This window comes from Bos mutus, chromosome 1 (assembly GCF_027580195.1).
Source record: "Bos mutus isolate GX-2022 chromosome 1, NWIPB_WYAK_1.1, whole genome shotgun sequence".
NCBI lineage: Eukaryota > Metazoa > Chordata > Mammalia > Artiodactyla > Bovidae > Bos > Bos mutus.
In genome coordinates, this window is record NC_091617.1 from 63581920 (window position 1) to 63594316 (window position 12397).

The window sequence follows — 12397 nt, forward strand, 5'->3', positions numbered from 1 at the left end:
TCTTACCTTGTTCCTGATCTTAGAGAAAAAGCTTTTAACCTTTCACTGTTGAGTATGGTATTAGCTGTGGGCTTCTCTGTATAGTTCATTTTTGTTTAATATTTGTTTCTAGAGAGGGAGTATAGTATAGTATAGTATGTAAGACTGCAAGGGCCAGATTGTCATGGGCAAATTCTGGGTTTCACCACCTACTAACTATGATCTTCTGCAAGTTATTTTGATATTTCTTTGTATTTGAAAAGATGGATTTTTCCAATATGGAACGTTCCAGGGTGTGATTATTTAGTAATAACCTAATATCTTTAAATACTTCCATGCAAATGAGATGTCTTCTGACTGAATTGCTAATAAGAGAGAGTGCAGGGCACAGATAACACTCTCAGGCACATGTGGAGACATATCCCAATATCATTTCATCTTGTCATAACCTTCAATTTAAAGAGGACAGGAACTGAGAGGGAGTCAATTAAATACTAGCAGGTACATGAGTGTGTCTGTGTTTATTAAGTGTTCTGCCTCATCCTCTAGGTCGAGGGCTCCCGGCAGGACAAGCTGAAGTAGAGATGATAGAACGTGCCCGGGAGAAGCGTGCTTGGGAAGACACCCTGCCCCCTCTGAGTGACACCTCCCAGTTTGAGAAAAGGAGGCGGATGATGAATGCCATGGAGAGGAAGGAGTGGGCCTTCAGAGAGCAGGAGATTGAGAAGTAGGTTCTCAGCTACCCAGACAGTTGCTCCTACACTGATGGAATTAATGTTAATACTTTTAAGCAATAGAGCAAATAGAGTTCCCAAATGTAAGGGTTTAAAAGCAATCCTTAACCTGTAGAGTTAGGAGACTGGGTTTCAGGAGCAATAGCTCCATTATTTTTTCTCCAATAATATAAATATATATATAATGCCTTCTTTATGTGTGAAGTTCAGTGTGGAACCCAGATTTGAACAGTTCCTCATGGGATCTCTGATCTCTTTTTTCTTTAGTAACTTATCTGGGCTGTCACAGAATTCCACTGATTTTTGCAAAATGTCTTTCAGACTGTCCCTTTCTGTTCCTTACCAGTGCCAGGGTCCCTCGACTTTGACCCTCTTCCTATCCATTAAACAGCCTCCTGGCTGACCCTGTCTCTTCCCCCGGTAGCAGATTCAGTCAGGACCTCTTGGGTTCTAGCTGCAGCTAATAAGGCATTTATATTTAAAAGACAAACTGTGGACTTAACTCTTCAGTTAAGAGATGACCTCACAGTACATAAGTAACAATATGCTAGGGTATTTCTGGTTGAATTTTTAGCCATTTTAACTGATGTATTTTCAGTAATGAGATTGTCTCTGAATATGTAGAAATGATGAGGACCAAAAAATTCTAGCTCCTTAGCAAGAAGAGGGGGAAGGGAAGTTCTTGAGGTGCTCTTTGTTCCTGTGCTGAGGTGCTTCGTTGCTCATAGCATTGCTACCAAGCCCCTGACAATGTGCTGTCTCTGCTGAGGCCCCACTTCTCCCTTGTCAGTGTGGCAAATCTCAACCCTTTTGACCCTCAAGTGCTGAGTTAATGGCTACTGTGAAGAAGCCTTTCCCACCACCCCGCTCCTTCCTTTTGATCAACTGGGAATAGCACTGACAGAGGTGCTCTGCCATTTCTTCTCCCGCAGAAGTCTTTTCATTCTTCTGCCCTGGTGTTTTGATCCCTGTGTTGTAAATGTTGGTTTATATGCCTACTTCACTGAAACAGTGCTCCTTGAGACAGTGCATTTTATCTTGTTCACCATTGTTTTATTCCCTGCCTGGCATACGTATTTGACAAATAAGTGATTGAATAAATTATTATGTAAATTTTCAAGTAAGGGTAAAATGTTCAAATCTCCATTTTAGAAAGGCAAATCTTGACCACTACATGGAACAAAGATTAGAAGGAGGCGAGACTAGACTAACACTCAGAGTCCGAGTCAGGAGAGAGATGACCAAGACATGAGTAGGGAACAGATGTAAGAAGTGTTTTAGAGGAGGGAAGAAAGTAGGAGAAGGAGTAGATTTCTGGGGGAATAAAATGAATGAGGTTTTTTTGAAGGGATAATTGGAGATTCAAGTAGGTGGAAGTTCCAGTTCAGAAATATCCGGGCTGAAGTAGATATTTTGAAGTCATATGTACACATAAGCGAGGTAGTCCTGGAGAACAATGAGAAGGTGAAGTAAAGGGAGGTGAAGAATGAATATCCGTATGTGTCAGATGCTGGCATTTTCGCAGTCACCACTTAAGGTAGCATGCCACAACCACATTTCCTCTCAACCCTCCTGTTCCTTAACCCTCCAGCCATACCCGTTGGCCTGAAACTGGGGACAAACATTTTCCTGTTCACTTAGGCCCTTCTGCCTAGAGATACACCCATACAATATTCTTCTTATATAAAGACTATTGAGTGTCTACTCCAACCCCCAGTTCATTTCCCACACTTTTGCCACAGTGGTCTTTATAAAATGCATGAATATGGTACCAGCCTGAAGAGAAGGTCCTATTTATGGCAAATGTTCCCTTTCTTTAGTAGAGCATCCTGTTTGAGAGACCATAGGCTTCTTTATGATTGTCATTTGCTCGAAGATTGCAGGAGATTCGCCTAGAAGTTCTAAAAGAGCTGCTGAAGAAGCGTGACGAGAATCAAAACGAAGTGAACATGGCACGCTTGAATGCCCAGTGGTCTAAGCTACAGGAAGCGAAGGAGGCAAAGCTGGCACAGATTCAGCGCAAGCACGTGTCAGGTGATGGCGCAGCACCAACCCGCAAGGGGTGGAAAAGCTGGCTCTGCTTTGGGTTTTTGGCCAAAGCTGGTTTAACTGTGATATAATTCTTTTTTGGTCCTAGTATTATTTAACTGATAAGGGACAGGAGATGAGTTATTTCTCAAAAGTAGAAGAGTGGAGGAAAATTCATCACTAAGAAAATCAAGTAATGATGTTCTAACGGGTAGCAAGTTGTTGGCATTATGGACTCTGTGTGTGTGTGTGTGTTGTGTGTAGGTACTGGGCTCCCTATATTCATAGGCTGAAGCCCTGGATAGAGAGCTTTATTTCTCAACCTGTTTTTCATTGTTTCCCACTAAAAGAGACATTCAGATGTCTTTTTTCCTACTTATCCCCCTTCCATGAAAATAAAAAAAAATTTTTTTAAAAAGACCCCTGTGCTGGGTCTTCTTTTCCATGCAGGGGCTTCAGTAGTTGTGGCACATGGGCTTAGTTGCCCCATGCCTGGCATGTGAGACCTTAGTTCCCCGACCAGGGATCAAATCCACATCCCCTGCATTGCAAGGCAGAGTCTTAACCACTGGACCAGTAGGGAAGTCCCTCCCATGAAATTTTAATACCATAGGTGTACTATATATCTGTTTATATATTATAAATATATCTGTACTTTATACATAAAAGAGAAGTCAGTGGAGGATTAAAAATGACTTAATAAAAATTTTTAGTTAGAATTTAAAGTAAAAAATTTTAATTTAGCATTTAGCTTTATAGCTGTACTTGCTGAGTAACTTTTAATATAATTTATTTACTTATAAAAGTTGTACTGCATCATTTATATATGCAGATTAGCAATCTATACACATATGAATAGCAATGTAATCACAGTAAAGTATTCAAAATTTTCCTAGTAAAACAATTACAAAAATTAATTTCTTAAAAATTATTTTTAGTGAACTTTTAACTTTCTTGATGTGAGAAAATAACTTTTAACTTAATTGGCTGCTACATATGCATTTAGATACTGCCAACATTTTTTTCTTTCCAGCAGTTGACATAATTAGCAATAGGTTGACTTTTTTTTTCTTGTTACTCCTATCCCTCTCTCTTTACCCTCTGGGATCACATCCCAGTAAACTACCTGCACACATGCCTTTATCTCAGGTTCTGTCTTTGGGGGAACCCAGGCTAAGAAACAACTCAAATGTCACTTCTTCCAGGAAGACTTTCAAGGACCCCTGCCCCCAGAAAGTCAGGTCCTTGTTATCTGCTCTCAGTGTTATATGCCCCTGAATTTTTTTGAGTGTGTAAGAAAACGACTTTTCACTTAACTAGCTTTTAGGTATGCATTTAGATATTGTCAACAGTTTTTTCTTTTCAGTCCTTGAAATAACCAGTGATGGGTTGACTAATTTTCATAAATAACTAAGGCTTCCCCGGTGGCTCAATGGTAAAGAATCTACCTGCTAGTGCCAGAGACACCAGTTTGATCCCTGGGCGAAAAAGATCCCCTGTAGAAGGAAATGGCAACCCACTTCAGTATTCTTGCCTGGGAAATCCCATGGACAGAGAAACTGGGTGGGTACAGTTCATGAGGTTGCAAAAGAGTCTGACACAACTTAGCAATTAAACAACAACAAAATAAAATATAAAGTATTTTAATCATGAAATTCCAGGTCACACACAAAAGCCCTGAGGGTCACATATAAATAACATTCAAAAGGCAGCAGTGGTACATGCAGCCACCTCTTACAATATGGCTTCAAATTCTCACAATCTGATTTTACACCCGTTGAGAGTACCTGATGCAGAGCCTTCAAAAGGGGGTGGGTCTGTGATGGGATTGACAGAAAAGGAGCAGGTAGAGGTAGTAATCCTGACTGCTTACGTTAGTAAACTAGTATGTACAGCTGAGCCTGCCAAATAATTCTGAAACTATAAGCTTGGGTATATTCTGATTTATTCTGGTGTTAGCCAAGATGACCAGAGATTTTTTTTTGAAGAGCTTGTAGTCTTCCTTCCCTTTTAATTATTCTCTTAGGAGAAAATAATTCCCTCATCTCTATTGAAGACATGTATTTTTCAGTTACTTTGAGTTTCTTTCATTCATTGCACAAACTTTTATTTCTGGCCCAGAGCTTAGAATGCAGTTATAAAAGATTTTTGATGAGTACCAATTGAGGACACTGGGTGATTCAGCTTCTGTCATATCCACCTGTTCTTTGTCTTAAGTGTTATATTCGGGCTGCAGTGAGTGATCATGATGAAATTTATTCAGCTCAGTAGTCTCCCTGTGAATAATACTACAACTGGTTTATTAGCCTGCATTTGGATCATTCAGAAAAATATTTTAGAGATAGTCATGGAGGTATGTTTTATTTTAGCAATCAGAAAACTGATGGGAAAGGGAAAGAATATAGAAGGGAAGTTGGAGAGAAGAAACATCATCAAGGATTATTGTGATTATGCATCACAGGTCTATGGACCTCTATCTCGCCTTGGTCGTTTCCCAGACAACAATTCAGAGGACTTTGTAGTAAAAAACCACTATCTCAACACCTATGAAGGTAAGCAGTTCCTATAATTACAAGCCTAGTAGTATAAGAGAGTTATCTTAGAAATATGAAATATAGCAATTTAGATTAAAAGCTAATCAAAAATACAATATTTGTAAGAAATAGCCATTACATGTTTAGTATTATTAATAATGAGTTCATAGAAACCAATAAAAACTGTAAAGACCCAAATAAATAAATGGATACACTATGCAACAATTTACCAAGCAGTAAAGTCAATAAACTACTAAACATTTAAACATGTTTAATGTCATTAAAATTGAAGTTATGCAAAAATAAAATAGAAAAAGTTTTTATACCAGGTTTATGATGCAAACAAGAAATATGTCATGAAATCGGCCCTTTATGAAGAAACACCAGAATACTAGTGGGCAAGGGGATGGATAAACTAGGGGATAAATTAATGGAGAGGGTTATACCTGTTGTAAAGTCCAAGAGAACCTTAATTAAATTATTTAAATTTCAGTTGAGAGGTTGGAGAATCATATGGCCAAGATCGTGCATTGATGGTCACACCATTGAACTTGCACCTCTGGCTGACCCTCTCTAGAGCTGGATATGATAACCTAGTGTACAGCCACTTTAGAATGGTGGTGACATGTATAATCACAATGTCATATGATCATTAACTTCCTGTTTATTATTGTGGTATTATTACTTTTTGATAGGACAGTGGTTTCATTTTAGAATGCATTTCTTATTTTACAATCTAAGTTACCAAGAATATAAGTTAATTATATAGAAATTTCCTTTGTATTTCAGGGACAATTCAATTATATGAGGTACACCTTATCAATAATTCTAAATAAAACCACTTGGCAAACTGCTAATGAAATTAACAGTATGCTTTCAAATGATATATCTAAGCACCAGACACTAATCATGTACTTCCTTTCCATAGGATTAGTTGAGCTTGAGTCCTGTCTCCCAGATTTTGTGACACAACCCCGAATCAAACCACCAAAACCGAAAGTCACTACTACCAAAGATGGTTTTCTAAAGAGGGCTGCAAGGGTGGACCGTGAGTTGGCAGAGGTTCATAAGGTATGCTTCTTCTTCTTCTTTTTTTTACTTTCTTAGCAAATTTTATTCATTTTTATTTATTGGAGGATAATTGCTTTACAATGTTGTGTTGGTTTCTGTCGTACAACATGAATCAGCTGTAAGTATACATATATCCCCTTCCTCTGGAGCCTCCCTCCCACCCCTCTTGATCGTCACAGAGCACTGAGCTGAGTTCCCATCTGGATGACGAGATGCTTCTCGTGGGGCTTTTGCAGAGATATACTACACTCCAAAACTGCACTTTGTCTTGGGCAGCAATGTCCAGTAGTTCTCAACACACAAGCCTATATTTTTTTCTCCTCTCTAGACCTTTCTGGTGGTTGCCTGTGTTGTGCTGAATCAGTTTTACCACCTCATTTCAAACCATAGGAAAACCTCTTGGAGGGCATTCTCCCCATTTGCAGAAGTCACGGTACTTTCTAAAAATGGTTCTGACTTGGGATCTACCCAATAAAATATGACACAGCATTGATGTATAACAAGTTTCTAGCATGCAGGATTACTGTTGGTTTTAATAGTGTAATAGGCCTTATTTTTTTCCTTTAAATTTGTTAGCATCATGAAGAAAGGGAGTCATGCTCAGCATCCCTCTCATCTAGTTTAAACTCAGCTAAATGAGAAAGTTTGATGGTCATCCCATGAGCCAACTGTACAGCTTCATCCATTAGCTGGCCTTTCTCTTTTCTTAATTGGACTATAGGTGTTCAGACTTGTATACTTTTGAATCTGTAGGTTATGATTGTAGTGCTTAGTCTTTATGCTGCATCAGAATCACCTGGAGGGCTTGTTAAAACACGTGCTGCTGGGCCCTACCCCCAGAGTTTCTGATTCAGTAGGGGAGAGAGGCCTGGAATATTGGCATTTTTTGCAAGTTTCCAGGGGATGCTGATGCTTCAGGGACCACACTTTGAGACTGATTTATGACATACCCTCATCACTGGTCCAAGCATGTTTGTTTGTTCAGTTAGTAATAGCATAAGAATCCAGGGCTTCTCTGGTGGCTCAGACAGTGAAGAATTTACCTGCAGTGCAGGAGACGTGGGTTCACTCCCTCAACTGGAAAGATCCCTGGGAGAAGGAAATGAACAGTATTCTTCCCTGGAGAATTCCATGGATAGAGGATCCTAGCAGGCTATAGTCTGTGGGGTCGCAAAGGGTCGGACACTACTGAGCAACTAACACTTTGACTTTCCAGGGAACTCACACTGAAGATTAAAATTAGGTCCTTGACGATACAAGAATTAGGACATTTAAAATAGTATATCTATGTGGTTCTTTCCTACCTCATCCTGCAGTCTCTTTACTGATTCTGAATTCTATGTTCATCATTTTCTCACCTTCTATAAGATTGTTTTGTAGATATTCTTATTAGAGTATGGAAGTTCCCATCTATTCCTAACCTACTGAAGCTTTTAATAATGTGCTTATGTTGAATTTTATCAAATGTTTAACTGCATCTATTGAGATAATTATATAGTTTTTCTTTTAAAAAATTACTATTCTAATAAGGAACATTTATAGCTTTTTATAAGTGTTAATTTATCCTCACATACTTAGTACTTCCCTGAAGTACTTCCCTTAGTACTTCACATACTTAGCCATATTTGGGCTTCCCTGGTGGCTTAGCTGGTAAAGAATCCACGTATGATGTGGGAGACCTGGGTTTGATCCCTGGGTTGGAAAAGATCCCCTGGAGAAGGGAAAGACTATCCACTCCAGTATTCTGGCTTGGAGAATTGCCTGGACTGTATAGTCCATGGGGTTGCAAAGAGTTGGACATGACCGGGTAACTTCCACTTAGTATGAACATAACATGGTCAGAGTGTATTATTTTTATTACATTGTTGGATTTGATATACTGATATTTTGTTCAGAATTTTTTTTGTATATTCATGAGGGAAATGGCTTTTTCTTACTCAGAAAGAAAAACTATATGACTATATGTGACACTGGTCTTAGAGTTATATACATCTTCTGAAATGGACTGGAGAGTATTCCTTCTTTCCTCCTTTGGAAAGAGTTTAAATAAGTTTAAGATGATCTATTTCTTCAGTTTGGTACCTATTCGTATAAAATTTTCTGAGATGTTTTCTTCATGGGAAAATTCTTAAACACTCCTTCAGTTTTCTTACAACTTGTAGAACTTTGTGTGTCATATTGGTAAATTGTATTTTCTTTACAAATTCTGTTTCATCTAACCTTTCAGCATTTTTTCATATGGTTGTTGATAGTATTACTTTAAAATCTTTTTTAGTGTTTATCTATAATCATGCCCATTCTTTTCATTCATCAAGTTATTTGTCTTTTAACTCTTTTTCCTTAATCAACTTTACTGAAGGGTTGTTTATTTTCTTGGTATTTTTTTTCAAACATTGAACTTCTGATTTTGTTGATTTTCTCTGTTGTGTATATTTTTTCGGTTTCATTAGTTCCCACTCATATTTATTTTATCTTTCTTTATACTTTCTTTGGTTCTGTTTTGTGGTTCTTTTCTTAACTTACAATAGAAATGTAGCTCATTAATTTTCAGGTACTCATCAGTTTTGTTTAATATTTAAAGCTAACCATTTCCTTCAAAACACTGATTTTGGTACATTCCATTAGTTTTGATATATAGTTTGGCATTATTGTTAATATCTTTTTTTAAACATTCATTATGATTTTTGAACCTGTGAGCATTTAACAATGTGTTTTAAAATTTCCAAACCTGCAGGAATTGTAACTGATTTTCTAATTAATTTCTCAATTGCTCTGTGGTCAGAGATCCTAGCCTGTGTGACACCTATTCTTTGAAATTTAGTGAGGCTTGCTTTGTGAACTAGTATAATGATTTTACATATAAAATAATCTAAGTCCACCTTCAAATAATGTCATGCAGTTACTGTATAGCAGATTATTCCAATTATTATTATAATTAGAATTTATATATTATATAATAATAATAATTATTATTATTCTAATAATTATTCTAATTCCTCTGTACCATCCCTGTGACATTGCTGTCATTTATTTCACTGATTCCTATGCTATAATCACCCAATACATTTTTACTGTTACAGTTTTAGCAGTTATCCTTTATAGCAATTAAAAATATTTTATTTTACCTTTATTTATTCCACCTCTTCCACTCTTCCTTTTTTAAAAAAAGAATTATTTATTTATTTATTTTTTATTTTATTTATTTATTTTTGGTTGCACTGGGTCTTTGTTGGTGTGCTCAGCTTTCCCCAGTGGCGGAGAACGGGGAATACTCTCCAGTTGCAGTGTGTGGGCTTCTGGTTGTGGTGACTTCTCTTGCTGTGGAGCACAGGCTCGGTAGTGGCAGCACAGGGGCTCATTCCGTGGCATGTGGAATCTTCCCAGACCAGGGATTGAACCCTTGTCTCCTGCATTGGCAGGAGGCTTCTTTACCAGTGGGCCACCAGGGAAACCTCACTCTTCCTTTCTTAAATAGATCCAAGTTTCTGACCTGTGGTCTTTATCTCCTTCCTGAAGAACTTATTTCAGCATTTATTACAGGGCAGGTCTACTGGGAGTGAACTCCCTCAGTTTTATCTGTAAGTCTTTACTTCTCCTTTACTTTTTATTGAGATATAATTCATGTACCATAAACTTAACCTTATAAAGTATACAATTCATTTATTTTTAGCATACTTAAGGATTGTTCTCCCACTTACCTGTGGTAATAGGATGATACGCAGTTTCTCAATTTATGAGAGAGAAAAGCATTCAGTATGGTAATGTTTTGGAGAAGGAAATAGCAACCCACTCCAGTGTTCTTGCCTGGAGAATCCCAGGGACGGGGGAGCCTGGTGGGCTGCCGTCTGTGGGGTCTCACAGAGTCAGACACGACTGAAGCGACTTAGCAGCATGGTAATGTAATTCTTTGAAAGCAAAGTTATAAAACAGTAATAAAACTTACATTAATTTCATATTAAATATCACTCACCTTGTGTTTATGTTAAGATAGGCTATCCATTCCAAGACAGTCTTTTTCTTATTAAAGTACAGTTGATTTACATTGTTAGTTTCAGGTATACACAGTGATTCAGTAGGTTGTCTTTTCATTTTGTTGATGGTTTCCTTTGCTGTGCAAAAGCTCAAGTTTAATTAGGTCCTATTTTTTTATTTTCGCGTTTATTTCTTTTGCCTTAGGAGTTGTTACTGTTGTTTAGTTACTATGTCATGTCCAACTCTTTTGTGAATCCGTGGACTGTAGTCCACCAGATTCCTCTGTCCATGAGATTTCCCAGACAAGAATATTAGAGTGGGTTGCCATTTCCTTCTCCAGGGGATCTTCCCAACCCAAGGATTGAACCCGTGTCTCCTGCACTGGCAGGTGGATTCTTTACCATTGAGCCACCTGGGAAGCCCTTGGCTTAGGAGACAGATCCATAAAAGACATTGCTAAAATTTATGTCGAAGAGTGTTCTGCTTATGTTCTTTACTAGGAATTTTATGGTCTCCAGTCTTATGTGGAGGTCTTTAATCCATTTATTTTTGTATATGATGTGAGCAAAGTTTCTAGTATTATCCTTTTAAAAAATTATTTATTAATTTTTTGGTTGGACTGGATCTTCATTGTTGTGCGTGGGCTTTCGCCAGTTGCAATAAACGGGCTACTCTTTTTTGCAGTGCACAGATTTCTCATTGCAGTGGCTTCTCTTGTACAGCACAAGCTCTAGGCACACAGCCTTCAGTAATTGTGACACAGGGGCTCATTAGTTGTGGCTCACAGGCTCTAGAGTGCATGAGTTCAGTAGTAGTGGTGTACGGGCTTAGTTGCCTGCAGCATGTGGAATCTTCCTGGATCAGGGATCAAACCTGTGTCCCTTACACTGGCAGGCAGATTCCTATCGACTGTACCACCAAGGAAGTCCTCTAACATTATCCTTTTACATGTTACTGTCCAGTTTTTGCAGCACCACTTATTGAAGAGACTGTCATATCTCTATTGTATATTCTTGTGTCTTTCGTCAAAGATTAATTGAAAATAAATGCATGGGTTTATTTCTGAGCTCTTTGTTCTGTTGATCTATGTGTGTCTCTTTATGGCAATATCATACTGTCTTGATTACTGTAGCTTTGTAGTATAGTCTGAAGCCAGGGAGCATGTTAACTCCAGATTTATTCTTTTTCCTTAAGATTGCATTAGTAATTTGGGGTCTTTTGTGATATAAAATTTTGGGGTTATTTGTTTTGGTTCTGTTGAAAATGTCATGGATATTTTGATAGGGATTGCATTAAATATGCAGATGGCTTTGTATGGACATTTTAACTATTAATTCTTCCAATCCAAGAACACAGGTTATATTTCCATTTCTTTGTATGATTTTCAGATTTCTTCATCAGTGTTTTATAGTTTCAGAGTACAGGTATTTGTCCTCAGTGGTAAGTTTATTCTTTGGGTATTTTATTCTTTTCGATGTGTTTTCAAATGGGACCATTTCTTTATAATTCTCTTTATGGTATTTCATTATTAGTATATAGAAAAGCAACAGATTTCCATATATTACTCTTGTATCCTATAACTTTAGTGAATTAATTCATTGGTTCTAATAGTTTCTTGTGGAAACTTTAGGTTTTCTATATATAGTATCATATCATTTGCTAATAGTGACAGTTTTACTTCTTCTCTTCCAATTTGGATGGATTTTTTTCTTGTCTGATTGCTGTGATGAGAACTTCCAATACTACATTAAATAGAAGTGGCAAGAGTTGGCATTCTTACCTTGTTTCTGATTTTGGAGAAAAGACTTTCAGTTTTTCACCATAGAGTATGTTATTCCTTGTGGGTTTGTGATAAATTACTTTTATTATATTGAGATATGTTTGCTCTGTATCCACATTACTGAGAGTTTTTATCATGAATGGATGTTGAATTTTGTCAAATGTTTTTTCTGTGTCTGTTGAAATGATAATATGATTCTTGCCTTTCCTTTTGTTAATGTGATGTATCATATTAATTGGTGAATATTGAACCATCTTTGCATCCCTCAAACAAATCCCATTTGATCATGGTGTGTGATC

General features: G+C 37.4%; 1 protein-coding gene across 2 annotated transcripts in view; it reads left to right on the plus strand.

Moving 5' to 3' along the window:
• The window catches only part of CFAP91 (cilia and flagella associated protein 91), a 94642-nt gene that overhangs the window by 39327 nt on the left and 42918 nt on the right, over window positions 1-12397 (plus strand). For both annotated transcript variants that reach the window (XM_005905443.2, XM_070369946.1), the window contains exons 7-10: window positions 529-706; window positions 2590-2747; window positions 5111-5293; window positions 6204-6346. In XM_005905443.2, coding sequence (XP_005905505.2) covers window positions 529-706; window positions 2590-2747; window positions 5111-5293; window positions 6204-6346 — 662 coding nt within the window. The remainder of the gene's footprint in view (window positions 1-528; window positions 707-2589; window positions 2748-5110; window positions 5294-6203; window positions 6347-12397) is intronic.